Raw genomic sequence first — 16,041 nt, 5'->3', positions numbered from 1 at the left:
TGTGCAAGCTTCTTCATCTCCCAGTACACACTGCAACCTACATCCTTTTGAATCTGCTTAGTGTTTTGATCTCTTGGTCTCCCTCTATGATTTTTACCCTCCACACTGGCCTCCAATACTAAATTGGTGATCCCTTGATGCCTCAGAACATGTCCTACCAACCGATCCCTTCTTCTAGTCAAGTTGTGCCACAAACTCCTCTTCTCCCCAATTCTATTCAATACCTCCTCATTAGTTATGTGATCTACCCATCTAATCTACAGCATTCTTCTGTAGCACCACATTTCGGAAGCTTCTATTCTCTTCTTGTCTAAACTATTTATCATCCATGTTTCACTTCCATACATGGCTGCACTCCATACAAATACTTTCAGAAATGACTTCCTCACACTTAAATCTATACTCGATGTTAACAAATTTCTCTTCTTCAGAATCGCTTTCCTTGACATTGCCAGTCTACATTTTATATCCTCTCTACTTCGACCATCATCAGTTATTTTGCTCCCCAAATAGCAAAACTCCTTTACTACTTTAAGTGTCTCATTTCCTAATCTAATTCCCTCAGCATCACCCGATTTAATTCGACTACATTCCATTATCCTCGTTTTGTTTTTGTTGATGTTAATCTTATATCGTTATTTCAAGACACTGTCCATTTCGTTCAACTGCTCTTCCAAGTCCTTTGCTGTCTCTGACAGAATTACGTCATCGACGAACCTTAAAAGTTTTTACTTCTTCTCCATGGATTTTAATACCTACTATGAATTTTTCTTTTGTTTCCTTTACTGCTTGGTCAATATACAGATTAAATAACATCGGTGAGAGGCTACAACCCTGTCTCACTCCCTTCCCAACCACTGCTTCCCTTTCATGTCCCTCAACTCTTATAACTGCCACCTGGTTTCTGTACAAATTGTAAATAGCCCTTCGCTCCCTGCACTTTACCCCTGCCACATTCAGAATTTGAAAAAGAGTATTCCAGTCAACATTGTCAAAAGCTTTCTCTAAGTCTACAAATGCTAGAAACATAGGTTTGCCTTTCCTTAATCTATTTTCTAAGATAAGTCGTATGGTCAGTATTGCCTCACGTGTTCCAGAATTTCTACGGAATCCAAACTGATCTTCCCCGAGGTCAGCTTCTACCAGTTTTTCCATTCGACTGTAAAGAATTCACGTGATTATTTTGCAGCCGTGACTTATTAACTGATAGTTCAGTAATTTTCACATCTGCCAACACCTGCTTTCTTTGGGATTTGAATTATTACATTCTTCTTGAAGTCTGAGGGTATTTCACCTGTCTCATACATCTTGCTCACCAGATGGTAGAGTTTTGTCAGGACTGGCTCACCCGAGGCTGTCAGTAGTTCTAAAGGAATGTTGTCTACTCCCAGGGCCTTGTTTCGACTTAGGTCTTTCAGTGCTCTGTCAAACTCTTCACGCAGTACCATATCTCCCATTTCATCTTCATCTACATCCTCTACCATTTCCATAATATTGTCCTCAAGTATATCATCCTTGTATAGACCCTCTATATACTCCTTCCACCTTTCTGCCTTCCCTTCTTTGCTTAGATCTGGGTGCCATCTGAGCTCTTGATATTCATACGAGTGGTTCTCTTTTCTCCAAAGGTCTCTTTAATTTTCCTGTAGGCAGTATCTATCTTACCCCTAGTGAGATATGCCTCTACATCCTTACATTTGTCCTCTAGCCTTCCCTGTTTAGCCATTTTGCACTTCTTGTCGATCTCATTTCTGAGATGATTGTATTCCTTTTTGCCTGCTTCATTTACTGCATTTTTATATTTTCTCCTTTCAGCAATTAAATTCAATATTTCTTCTGTTACCCAAGGATTTCTACTAGCCCTTGTCTTTTTACCTACTTGATCCTGTGCTGCCTTCACTACTTCATCCCTCAAAGCTACCCATTCTTCTTCTACTGTATTTCTTTCCCCCATTCATGTCAATTGTTCCCTTATGCTCTCCCTGAAACTCTGTACAAGCTCTGGTTTAGTCAGTTTATCCAGGTCCCATCTCATTAAATTTCCGCCTTTCTGCAGTTTCTTCAGTTTTAATCTACAGTTCATAACCAATAGATTGTGGTCGGAGTCCACATCTGCCCCTGGAAATGTCTTACAATTTAAAACCTGGTTCCTAAACCTCTGTCTTACCATTATATAATCTATATGATACCCTCTAGTATCTCCAGGCTTCTTCTATGGCTTCTTCTTGGGCTTACTTTTGAAATTAGTCTGTTAGTGCTGACCAAGTGTAACACACATAATGTATTTTCCAAAGACTCTATCAAACACAATTTCAACATATATTTGTCCAATCTGTGTTTCATACATAAAATCCCATTTTATATATAATGATCAGCCAGAACATTATGACCACCTCCTAATAGCCAGTGTGTCCATCTTTGGCTCAGATAACAGCAGCGATGCATCATTGGATGGAAGCAATGAGGCCATGGTAGATTACTGAAGGGAGTTGGCAACACATCTACACACACAAGTCACTTAATTCCCATAAATTCTGGGGAGGGGGTGATAAGTTCTGATGGCAAATTCAATCACATCCCAGATGTGTGATGTGTTCCATTGGGTTCAGATCTGACAAGTGGTGGTGGTGGTGGTAGGGGGGGGGGGGGGGCAGCACATCAATTGGAACTCATCACTGTTTTCCTCGAACCACACCATCATACTCTTGGCCTTCTGACATGGTGCATTATCTTGTTGAAAAATGCCACTGCCATCAGGAAACATGATCATCACAAAGGGGTGGACATGGTCTGCAACCAGTGTATGATACTCCTTGGCCATCGTGGTGCCTTGCACAAGCTCCACTGGACCCATGGATGTCCACATGAGTGTTCCCCAGAACATAATGGAGCTGTCACAAGATAGTCTCCATCTCACAGTACAAGCATTACAGAGCTGTACCCCTGGAAGCCAACGGATTTGCACCCTCTTATCAGCATGATGAAGAAGGCGTTGGGATTCATCAGATCATGCAACGCTCTGCCACTGCAGCAATGTCCAGTGCCGATGGTCACATGCTCATTTCAGGTGTAGTTGCCAATGTCATGGTGTTAACAGTGAAACATCCGCCCTGGTAGCTGAGTGGTCAGCACCATGGAATGTCATGCCAAGGGGGCTGGGTTCGATTCCCAGATGGGTCGGAGATTTTCTCCGCTCAGCGACTGGGTGTTGTGTTGTCCTAATCAGCATCACATCATACTCATTGACATGCAAGTCACTGAAGTGGCGTCAACTCAAAAGACTTGCACCTGGCTAATGGTCTACCCGATGGGAGGCTCTAGCCACACAACATTTCATTTCAACAGTGAAACATGCATGGGTCGTCACCTGCAGAGCCTAGGAGTGTTTGGTACACTGTGTGTACAGGCACACTTGTACTCTGCCCAGCATTAAAGTCTGGTGTTAGGCCCACAACATTAAAGTCTGATGTTAGTTCCACCACAGTTCACCACCAGTCCTGTTTTCTCCATCTGCCCAGCATATGACATCCAACATCTCTAATGAGGGGTGGCCGCCGAACCCCACAAAGTCTGGCTGTGGTTTCACCTTGGTTTCACCATGTGCTGAAGACACTTGCCACAGCACTCCTCAAACCCCCAGCCAGTTGTACAGTTTCTGAAATGTTCATCCCAAGCCTTTGGGCCATCACAAACTGCCCTTGGTCAAACTCAGATAGACTGCACACCTTGCTCATTCTACACACGGACAGCATGCTCACTGATACAACATGCTGCTATCATCTGGACAGGTTTGTATCAATAGTAGGTCAGTGGTCATAATGTTCTGGGTGATCAGTGGAACTTAGTCCATCAGCAAACAAGTTAACAAACTCATCTTTCTGACCTATCACCCAAGTCACTATATCTTCTTCCTGGGTGGTCTTGTAGATATGACTTGACAGTTTGCTGTTGTGTGTGAGGAGTAAGAGTTCATGGTCAAAAAAAACATCCATTTTCATGACACACAGTAAAAATCTCACTAGAGAAGTTAACAATAATATTCCCTTACGAAGCTTCTTTACGAGTAGCATTTTTGGTTCTAAAGAGTAAGTTTAATAGCATTAGAATATTGAAAAAAAAAAAAAAAACGAGCTTGATAACTGGTTGCAGAGTTTGACATTTCTATATTTCACATTTTCCTTGATATTTTTTTCACAATAGTTCAAAAATTTTAGACCTAAAAGGGCTTGGAACTTTTATATTCTGGTCTGCCAGCTTTATGCAGCTGAACTTGTAGTCTAACTCACAAAAAATATTCATCTACACCTATATGGATACTCTGCAAATCACATTTAAGTGCCTGGCAGAGGGTTTATCAAACCAGCTTCACAATAATTCTCTATTATTCAAATCTCAAAGAGTGTGCAGAAAAACGAACACCTATATCTTTCTGTGTGAGTTCTGATTTCCCGTATTTTATTATGATGATTGTCCTCCCTATGTAGGTCGGCACCAACAAAATATTTTCACATTTGGAGCAGAAAGTTGGTGATTGAAATTTCGTGAGAAGATTCCGCCACAATGAAAAATGCCTTCATTCTAGTGATGTCCACCCCAAATCCTGTATCATGTCAGTGACATTCTCTCCCCTATTTCTCAATAATACAAAATGTGCTGATCTTCTTTGAACTTTCTTGGTGCACTCTGTTAAACCTTTCTGGAAAGGATATCAAACCATACAACAGTACTCCAAAAGAGGATGGACAAACATACTGTAGGCAGTCTCTTTATTAGACCTGTTGCATCTTCTAACTGTTCTACCAGTACAACACAGTCTTTGGTTCACCTTCCCAAAATATTTTCTATGTGTTCTTTCCAATTTAAGTCGTTCATAATTGCAATTCCTAGGTATTTAGTTGAATTTAAAGCCTTTAGATTTGACTGATTCGTTATGTAACCGAAGTTTTGGATTCTTTATAGCACTCATATGGAGGACCTCACACTTTTCATTATTTCAGGTCAATTGCCAATTTTTGCACCATACAGATATCTTTCCTAAATTTTTTTGCAATTTCTTTTGATCTTATGATGACTTTACTAGACAATAAATGACAGCATCATCTGCAAACAACATACGACAGCTGATCATATTGTCTCCTAAATTGTTTACATACATAAGAAAAAGCAGAGGGCCTATAACACTACCTTGAGGAAAGCCCAAAATCACTTCTGTTTTACTTGATGACTTTTCATCAGTTACTACAAACTGTGGCCACTCTGACAGGAAATTGTGAACTCGGTCACATATCTGAGATGGTATTCCATAAGCATGCACTTTGACTACAAGCCACTTGTGAGGTAGTGTTTAAAATTAAAAGCCTTCTGAAAATCTAGAAATACAGAATCAATTTGAAATCCCTAGTCAATAGCACTCAACACTTCATGTGAATAAAGAGCTGTTAGTGTTTCACAAGAAGAGTGTTTTCTAAAACTGTGTTCACTGTGTGTCAATAGACCATTCTCTTCAAGGAAATTCATAATGTTCAAACACAATATATGTTCCAAAATCCTGCTGCATATTGACATTAATGTACGGGCCTGTAATTTAGTGGATTACTCCTACTGCCTTTCTTCAATATTAGTGAATCTGTGCAACTTTCCAGTCTTAGTGTAAACTCTTTTGTCAAGCGAGCAGTTGTATGTGATTGTTAAGTATGGAGCTATTGCATCACCATACTCTGAAAGGAACCCAACAGGTATACAGTCTGGACTGGAATACTTGCTTTTTATTAAGTGATTGAAGTTGCTTCACTACTCCCAGGATATCTACTTCTAAGTTAATCATGTTGGCAACTATTCTTGATTCAAATTCTGGAATATCTACTTCATCTTCGTTGGTGAAGGAATTTCGGAAGACTTTTTTTAGTAGCTCTGATTTAGCAGTACTGTCATCAACAGTATTTCCACTGCTATCATGCAGATGAGGCATTGATTGTGTCTTACTGCTAGCATACTTTACATAAAACCAGAATCTCTCTGGATTTCCTGCCAGTTTTGAGACAAAGTTTCATTGTGGAAACTATTATAAGAATTTCGCATTGAAGTCATGCTAAATTTCAAGCTTCTGTAGAAGAATGCCAATCTTACATCTAATGATTTTCAGACCATCTTTGATAAGAATTACAGCTCCATCATTCTCTTCTTTTTTCTGAATCTTATGCTAGTAACAACTAGCCTCGAGGAACAAAAAATGTCTATTTCCACCTCATTTAACCAGTGTTCTGATATACACAATGCACCCACTTTCTTACTTTAACGTTTAATTCTAGTATCTTTTTCTAATCCTGCATGTATATAGAATTTTAGCAAAATAAATACTTTATCTCTGTATTGTATCTGTCAGTACTTTGATCCACTGACCTGGATGTCGCCTCTCTCTTCCCCCCCCCCCCCCCCCCCCCAAAGATCTATTCTTTATGAAGAAGGGAGACCTTTTGCAGTGGTATAGCTTGGATTTCTGCCACCCATTGTGACCCTAAAGTTGCTGCCCCTTATTTTCACAATTAGGCAAAAGAACCTAAGATGCTCTGTCATTATCTAAAATGGATTCAAAATAAAATGTCTTTCTAAAATTAAAATTTTATTTTGCATCTTTTTTTCAGCACAAACTCTTTAGTAAATTCATCAATGTTAATTTGTTTGAGTGCCAAAACAGCTAGATTTTTTAATCTCAATGTGGACAATGTAGATCTTAAATAATTTTTAATCAGTTTCAATCTAGAGAACCTTCTCTCACAACTGGCATTACTTATGGCAGCTGTGAGGAACATTCTACACATTGTAATTATATTGGGGGTCATCCTTCAACTGTGGATTCAAAAACGAAACCCAATGGGTGAGAATCAATAAGTTCTTTCTCACAGTCTGCTGTAACTACAGTCTTCTGTAACTACGAGTGCCTGTAGATGCATGCCCTTAAGCTTAAACTCTTCTCTGTCAATATCTTGAGGAGCTTGGTTAAAGCTGCATTTGTCACCAACAATGCCCAATATTACTGAAGGGCTTAGGAAGGTATACTTTTCAGCCATCTTCTGGAGCTGCTGGAACCTTTCCAAAACTTTAGCAGTTAGTGTATCGAAAGAGAGGAAACATTTTTCATTTTAAATCAGCTTTGTGCAATAAGCCAGCATTTCTACTTACACTGCCAGAAATTTGCCTCCTCCTAACTTGTCTTGGAGGTTCAATAGAAATGCCAAGCTCCAGAATGAAATTTTCACTCTGCAGCAGAGTGTACGCTGATATGAAACTTCCTGGTAGATTAAAACTGCTTGTTGGACTGAGACTCGAACTCGGGACCTTTACCTTTCATGGGCAAATGCTCTACCATGAAAGACAAATGTGGCGAGTTCAAGTCTCAGTCCGACACACAGTTTTAATGTGCCAGGGAGTTTCAAATGCCAAGTTCTTCACACATATTTTTAACATGACTTGAAGACTCATCTGCAAATTCCTCTCATTACCCTCCTAATACCGTCTGTAAGACACTTATTTCTGAGAACACTGATATACATTTATTCCCTCCATTTGCAAATAATTTTGGGCATCATTTACTTCAAGCAGCACCAGCTGCCAGAGACAGAAGAAACATAGAAACAACAGTGCCTGTATCACAACTAACAATTTCCTGTTTCCATTCACATGTTTAAGCTTTCCTGTGATTCTGTTAGTTTCTCTTGTGTTGTCAAAATTTCTTTGTAAAAGTCTCTTCAAACTCTTGCTTGTAACAGCAATCAGAACCACCCTTCAGTGTGAGGATACAAAAGAGAAAACATAACAGCATTATGATGTGCTGAAAAAAGTGATTGAATTCAGCTTCACCAAAGCTGCATGCAAGGTTCAATGAGTAGTTTGCTGTGCACCTGTCTGTCCCCCAGTCATTGTAGCAGCATTGTCGTAAGCTTAACCTTTACAATTCATAAGGTCCAGCCCATCAGCAATACTTAATATCATCTCACTAATACATATGACTGTTTTGTTTTTCGTTTCTATGAAATCTATGAACGATTCACTACTCGTACTTCCCAGTCCTCAGTGATAAAGTATCATAATACTTGGCTTGTTTGATCTTTGTGGCAAATACTTGGGGTATCATCAAATATCACCAAATAATACTTGGCCTTAAGAGCTCAACCTATAATTTTTTGGTGAAATTTATTTCCTAAAATTTCATTAAACTCATTTCGAACCTCTGGTGGCATACAAGAGGGTCTAAGTGAATTTTTGGCCCATATTTAATTTTATTAAATGTTCTCCAAGAGCAGGACTATAATTTGACAACAGATGCATTAGATTTAAAAACTTACCTCTATTGGTTCTGGTATCATTTTCCCTATGACCACATAACACTAAATTTTGTCTTGCCAGGAATGTTGCCATATCAAACATTCTGGTAAGAATTTCATGATATTTATTATTCTTTTTTCCATGACTTCCTGCTCTTTTTTGCCAATAGTCTGACCTTTTTGAAGTTTTTGTTTCAATCCCTTCCATCTGTAAAAGTTTTGGTGACTTTTGGGTTCAGTTTCCACCAAGTATTAAACCCAACCAAGGAGTAAAACTTCAATGTGTGTGTTTGTTTCTTTGTTTTACAGTGCAAAAGTAACTAAGGTCATAAGCACCCATGTCATAACCTTAGAACATTAAGAAGTAAAGGAACTTAAAAGCAACTACACATTAAGCCCAATTGGTCGAAGGAAAGCAAGCTGAGAACAAGGACAGCGAAATACGCTGTAGAGACAGAGGAGGTCCCTTCAGCATATTGCTAAGATGAATAAAAAGTAAAACATGGTCGACAGCCCTTACGTCATTCATTAAAACAGTCAATAACTCACATGGAAAACATATATGAAAATGTAAGTGGCTAAAAATAGAGCATTCAGTCAGGAAATGATGAACTGTCAAGAAACACATTTGGCAATGTTTTTGCAGGACACTCAAGTTTGGTTGTAACTTTGACACTGATAGCAACACAAGTTTGGAATTATCATCAGACTGTGGTGACTTCATAGCCTGCTTTGATCTTCGATGGAAGCACTACTTGATCAAAAGTGAGAAAAAGAGTGCTTGTAAGAATTAAGGTAACATCAACCTTTTTCATTACCTGATGGACTGCAGTGATGTTCTGATCAGAGAAGTAAGTTTTGACAGCTGAGTGTAAATAACACCATGCAAAGAGTTCAGCATTTGATGGGACAAAAGGAATACTCCTGCAAAGACTTTCTACATCCCTCCAGCCAACAAACATCTGAGTCTTCATCTGCCAACAGCAAAGGCTCTAAGAAATCAAACAAAAGCAATCAGTCTTCTCCTCCCCTGACTTGGAGATCCTCTTCAACAGTGTCACCGCATGATACCACCACCTGGCCAACCTCCATTTCACTGGTGCGCATCACCTAATGTTTTTTCTGCCCTGGAATCTGCAGGTCGAACCAGTGAGAATACCATGCCTTTAGCACTGAGTCTTCAAAGAGTGGTAATTGACAACTGTCGAGCTGACAAACCTTCATTTGTTTCTTCCTCCCCTTCCGCCATTATGACCCTCCCCAAATGGAACAGGATAGCCATGGAGGAGAGAAGCTGAAAGCAGTTGTTGAGCTTGAAAATCACCATTGGTCTCCAAAAGCAAAGTCCCATTATGTAAACAAGAGCAAGATTTCACAGGGCCTGCAATTGCATCAACACTTTCCTGAATAATGGATGGATTAACCATAGCAGAGGACTTACCTCCTTCGGTATGTGACACCACATGGAACCTAGGTGCACCTTGGAGAGTCTTTGAATATTTAGCCTCATTTTGTATACATTTAGTACTTATAAACTTAGATGAAGATGAGTGGCTCATTGCAAAAAAATCCCCATGATTAGCAGCATCTCTGATGCCGCTCTTCTTCCAACTGGGGCCCCCTCAAAAGGGGGGATCACCAATCATCAGTGATTGTTCATACCTCCCAAACTCCTGGCAGAGGGACCAATTGGCAATCACCCCTCCTTGGTCCTGGCCTGTAACAGGGGATAAATGCAAACCCTACTTGTCGACCCAGGGCTGGGAATTAAGCGTTACCCAGTCACCTGTTATGTGTCAAACGTCTGGGCCAGCATTCAGGAGCACACAGCGTGGAAGAAAAAACAAAGAGGAAACCTCAAATGGCTCTAAGCACTATGGGACTTAACATCTGAGGTCATCAGTCCCCTGTACTGAGAACTACTTAAACATAACTAACCTAAGGACATCACACACATCCATGACCAAGGCAGGATTCGAACCCGCAACCACAGCAGCAATGGGGTTCTGGACTGAAGCGCCTAGAACCGCTCGGCCACAGTGGCCGGCAGAGGAAACCTCAAAAGCTGGATCAGAGGTAGGGCAGTCAGTGGAGAACAAAGAAAGAAAGAAAAGAGATGGGGGACTGGTCTGATGTCAGGCTATTAAAACTTCAGAACACGTTCGCAAAAGCATCCCACAAACATTCCCCATGCGAGGGGAAAAAGAAGAGCAGGAGTACAAACATGCAGCATGGAAAGGGAAGAGGTGCTGCAAAGGATGGGGCCCCATGGTAGCCAAGCACGAACTCACCAAAGAGAGGTGACAGAAGTAAAACAATGATGCTTTAGAAGGAAAATAAGCCACACAAACATGTAAAACCTTTCTGCCATTGTCAATGTGCACCAAAACCGTTCTCTCATTAACTGCCTCCTTGACAGTACTTTCAGTGTGACAGAGCCTGTCTCTGACTCTGATTTGAATGTGAGCGGTACTGTTGGCCCTTCTATGAATTTTGTATTAATGTGCTGATAAGACTTTGAGACCTCCATGTGTTAATAACCATCACATGTTTGAATCTGTCTTTTCAGCCCATTTTCCAATATCATTTCTGACAAAATCTGAAGCAGCTGATAAGATTACAGTTTGATCTGGTATCACAATTTCAGCAGTCCCATCAGAAGCACATGAAGCTGACGAAATTATAGTATCAATTACAGGTCCCAGTAAGTCATCACTGTTGTGTACTTGTACTATTTCAGCTGCTTCTTGGTTCTGAGCAGCACTAGCCTCAGAATAACTCACACATGATGGCCCTGGTGGAACTTCTAGCATCTCCGAAGAAACTTCCATGAACTTTAGTATAGCCCCTTCATCTTTTATGATACCTTCCTCCTTGGATTTCTTCTTATTTTGATGTGATGATACATTTTTCTTTCCCTTTTCATGGTTAGGTGGCCTATAACAATACAAAACAATGATAGAAATAAAAATAATATCTCAAATGCATTTCACATGTGTACAATTAAATTACTTAACAGTTTAATATGTTAAAATGAGTAAATAACATTCTGTATTACTAAAAGGGCAATATCATTGAAAATTTTAGGAATAAACAAAATAAAAATTTGCCTTAACACTAAACATTTGAAGAATCATATAAAACAAATGAACTTGACTTTACAATAACCAACAAATTTAGGTACATGGGAAACTTTATCAAAGGATAAAATAAACAATATCAACACTGCACCACTCTTCTAAACAAGAAGTTTCAGAATTAAAAGCCACCTGCTTACAGTCATGTCTATGAATTGCTCGATGACTGTAATACAATAGTTCAAAAATAAAAACAGACACACTAATACCATTTGTTTTGTGGTAACAGCAGATTGCAGCTATCTGGCAACAGCAGGTTGCAGCTAGCAATGTCCATTTCAAGATTCAAAAAGTGAAACTCATTCCCTTTTCTTGAGTAAAATATTTGACAAGGTTTTATTTAACTTCACATAAATACCCTTATCAAAAAAAGTTTTGCATCACTCCAGACCCCAGAACTTCTGAAGATAAGACGTTGACTGTGGATATTGTATCACACACAGTCCCTTTGACTGTTCAGAGATGTCACTAAACCCGCCCAAAGATGTAAACAACCATGCATGAGCAGCGCCTATTAGATGGAGGGGGTCCGACAGCAGTACAGTTCCAGTCATTCTACCAGAATGTTGTCTGTAGTTCAACCATGCCTAGAGGGTCAATACCGTGGTTCGATCACATCCGCATTGTTACTTTGTTCCAGAAAGGGCTCTCAACAAGGGAAGTGTCCAGGCATCTTGAACTGAACCAAAGCAATGTTGTTCAGACATGGAGGAGATACAGAGAGACAGGGACTGTCAATGACATGCCTCGCTCAGGCTGCCCAAGGGCTACTACTACAATGGATGACTGATACCTACAGACTGCGGCTCGGAGGAACCTTGACAGCAATGCCACCACGTTGAATAATACTTTCTGTGCAGCCACAGGACATCGTGTTATGACTCAAACTGTGCGCAATAGGATGCGTGATGCACAACTTCACTCCCAGCGTCCATGGCGAGGTCCTTCTTTACAAGCACGACACCATGCAGCGCGGTACAGATGGGCCCAACAACATGCTGAATGGACCGCTCAGGATTGGCATCACGTTCTCTTCACCGATGAATGTCGCATATGTCTTCAACTAGACAATCATTGGAGATGTGTTTGGAGGCAACTCGGTCTTGCCGAATGCCTTAGACACACTGTCCAGTATGTGCAGTGTAGGTGGAGGTTCCCTGATATTTTGGGGTGGCATTATGTGGGGCCGACATACGCCACTGGTGGTCATGGAAGGCACCGTACGGCTGTACAATACATGAATGCCATCCTCCGACTGATAGTGCAACCATATTGGCAGCATACTGGCGAGGTATTAGTCTCCATGGACAACATAATGACGTTGCTCGACTAGAGTGGCCAGCATGTTCCCCAGTCATGAACCCTATCGAACATGCCTGGGATAGATTGAAATGGACGACGTGACCCAATAACCACTCTGAGGGATCTACGCCAAATCGCTGTTGAGGAATGGGACAATCTGGACCAACAGTACCGTGATGAACTTGTGGATAGTATGCCACGACGAATACAGTCATGCATCAATGCAAGAGGAAGTGCTACAGGGTATTAGAGGTACTGGTGTGTACAGCAATCTGGACTACGACCTCTGAAGGTCTCGCTGTGTGGTGGTACAACATGCAATGAGTGGTTTTCATGATCAATAAAAAGGATGGAAATGATGTTTATGTTGACCTCTGTTCCAATTTTCTGTGCAGGTTCCGGAACTCTCGGAACCGAGGTGATGCAAAACTTTTTTTTATGTGTGTACAAGTACCATAAACTAGAACTACTTGAGTCCAAAATTTTATTTTTCCTACTTTCTTTAACTTCTTTCAGATCAGATACGTTTTTCCAAAACTGCAAAATATTTGCAAGGAAACAACTCTTATTACTTAGTATCTTTCATGTATTAATTTGCTGTTAAGTTAATTTACCATGGGTCTTTCTTCACTTACTAAATTCAGCCCAAGTCTTTTTTTCCAGTGATTTAGTGCCCATTTGTACTGTTTTAAGGAAGTAGGACAGAGGAGGAGGAGGAGGAGATTAGTTTTTAATGTCCCATCGACAATGAGGTCATTAGAGATGGAGCAAAAGCTCGGATTAAGGAAGAATGGGGAGGGAAATCAGCCATGCCCTTTCATAGGAAGCATCCTGGCATTTGCCTGAAGTGATCTAGGGAAATCACGGAAAACCTAAATCAGGATGGGCAAACGGGGGATTGAACCATCGTCCTCCCAAATGCGAGTCTAGTGAGCTACCCACTGCACCACCTCGCTCGGTAAGCAGGACTGAAGTTTTATACAGGGTGTCCCAGCTATCTTGTCCACCCAAAATATCTCTGGAACAATAACAGCTATTGGAAAACGACTTTCACCGGTATCGATGTAGGGCTGGGGCCCATGAATGTACATATTTGGAAACATTCTAAAACGAAAGCATATGTGTTTTTTAACACAAACTTATGTTTTTTTAAATGGACCTCCTATATTTTTTCTTCAGCAATCCATAGCATGACAAAGCACATATACAATGGCGTTGATTGCATCACAATATTCCCATTACATCCCGAGATATTAAGACGCAAAGTTGACGCTTGAAACACCCGACATGCGCTGCTAGCGCACGTCCTGAGGCTCAGGCGTGAACCCCATGCTGCCCGTAATCGCAGTAGGATGGCAGCAGACCGTATTATTCGTTTCGGACCTCTTGATAAGTATGGAAGTGTGATTACGTATGTCAATCACATCGCAATTAAGGGCAGCATGGGGTTCACGCCTGAGCCTCAGGACGTGCGCTAGCAGCGCATGTCGGGTGTTTCAAGCGTCAACTTTGCGTCTTAATATCTCGGGATGTAATGGGAATATTGCGATGCAATCAACGCCATTGTATATGTGCTTTGTCATGCTATGGATTGCTGAAGAAAAAATATAGGAGGTCCATTTAAAAAAACGTAAGTTTGTGTTAAAAAACACATATGCTTTCATTTTAGTATGTTTCCAAATATGTACACTCATGGGCCCCAGCCCGGCATTGATACCGGTGAAGGTTGTTTTCCAATAGCTGTTATTGTTCCAAAGATATTTTGGGTGGACAAGATAGCTGGGACACCCTGTATTAGAGGAATGTCTTAGGGTTACAAAATAAAAAAGAAGAAATATAGTTCCCATTAAAAAATTTTAGGAGGATAAAAACCAACATGTGAATGATTCATATATTTGTGGGAAATGACCGAAAAAATATTTCACCAAGTATGTTGGAATGTTAGTGTACCATACCTAACAAACATTGTCATAGAAACACTGAATAAATGTTGACAAATTTGGGATAATTTAAAGTATTATATGGTGTGCTTCAAAGTGACTGTAAAAAGACCTTTCTTCACAAGTTATGGAAATTTTATTTTTCCAACAGTGTCTTTTCAATTGTAGAACAAAATATCCTCTGACACTTGACATTTTCAGGCTTTGTTGGTGGGTTCCATGCACTTGATTAGAGCACCGTCATCTTCTTCTTGTTGCTGCTGCTGTGGTCTTCAGTCCAAAGACTGGTTTGATGTAGCTGTCCATGTTGCTCTACCCTGTGCAAGCCTCTTCATCTCTAAATAACCACTGCAGCCTACATCCTTTGAATCTCCTGGTCTCCCTCTATAATTTTTACCCCCCACTCTTCCCTTCAGTATTGAACTGGTGATTCCTTGGTGTCTCCGAATGTGTCCTATCAACTGATCCCTTCTTTTGATCAAGCTGTGCCACAAATTCTTGTCTCCCCAATTCTTTTCAGAACCTCCTCAGTAGTTACATGATTACCCATCTAATCTTCAACATTCTTCTGTAGCACAACATTTTGAAGGTTTTAATTCTCTTTTTGTCTAACCTGTTTATTGCCCACATTTCACTCCCATACAAGGCTACACTCCAGACAAATACTTTCAGAAAAGACTTCCTAGCAGTTAAATCTATATTCGATGTTAACAAATTTCTCTTCTTCAGAAGTGCTATTCTTACCATTGCCAGTCTACATTTTATATCCTTTCTACTTTGGCCATCATCAATTATTTTGCTGCCCAAATAGCAAAACTCATCTACTACTTTAAGTGTCTTGATTCCTAATCTAATTCGTTCAGCATTACCTGATTTAATTTGACTACATTCCATATCCTTGGTTTGGTTTTGTTAATGTTCATCTTATATCTTCCTTTCAAGACAATGTCCATTCCATTCAACTGCTCTTCCAAGTCTTTTACTGTCTCTGACAGGATTACAATGTCATCGGCAAACCTCAAAATTTATGTTTCTTTTCCCTGAACTTTAATTCCCACTCCAAATTTTTCCTTGATTTCCTTTACTGCTTGTTCAATGTACAGATTGAATAGCATCTGGAATAAGCTACAACCCCATCTCAATCACTGCTTCCTTTCCATGCCCCTCATCTGGTTTCTGTACAAGTTGTAAATAGTTTTTCGTTCCCTGTATTTTACCCCTGCTATCTTCAAAATGCAGGGGGTATTCCAGTCAAAATTGTCAAAAACTTTCCCAAATTCTGTAAATGTAGGTTTGTCTTTCAGTAACCTATATTCTAAGTAAAGTCAGAGGGTCAGTATT

At 40.2% G+C, this 16,041-nt stretch overlaps 1 protein-coding gene across 1 annotated transcript in view; it reads right to left on the bottom strand.

The window, feature by feature from the left end:
- Positions 1 to 6,636: 6,636 nt before the first annotated feature.
- The window catches only part of LOC126236481 (beta-1,3-galactosyltransferase 5-like), a 39,865-nt gene continuing 30,460 nt past the window's right edge, over positions 6,637 to 16,041 (bottom strand). The window contains exon 3 of the mRNA XM_049945824.1: positions 6,637 to 11,258. Within this exon, the coding sequence (XP_049801781.1) occupies positions 10,865 to 11,258 (394 nt within the window). The 3' untranslated portion in view covers positions 6,637 to 10,864. The remainder of the gene's footprint in view (positions 11,259 to 16,041) is intronic.

The sequence above is a fragment of the Schistocerca nitens genome, chromosome 2 (assembly GCF_023898315.1).
Source record: "Schistocerca nitens isolate TAMUIC-IGC-003100 chromosome 2, iqSchNite1.1, whole genome shotgun sequence".
Classification (NCBI taxonomy): domain Eukaryota; kingdom Metazoa; phylum Arthropoda; class Insecta; order Orthoptera; family Acrididae; genus Schistocerca; species Schistocerca nitens.
The sequence above is the reverse complement of the archived record's forward strand: the minus strand, read 5'-3'. Positions and strand labels throughout refer to the sequence as shown.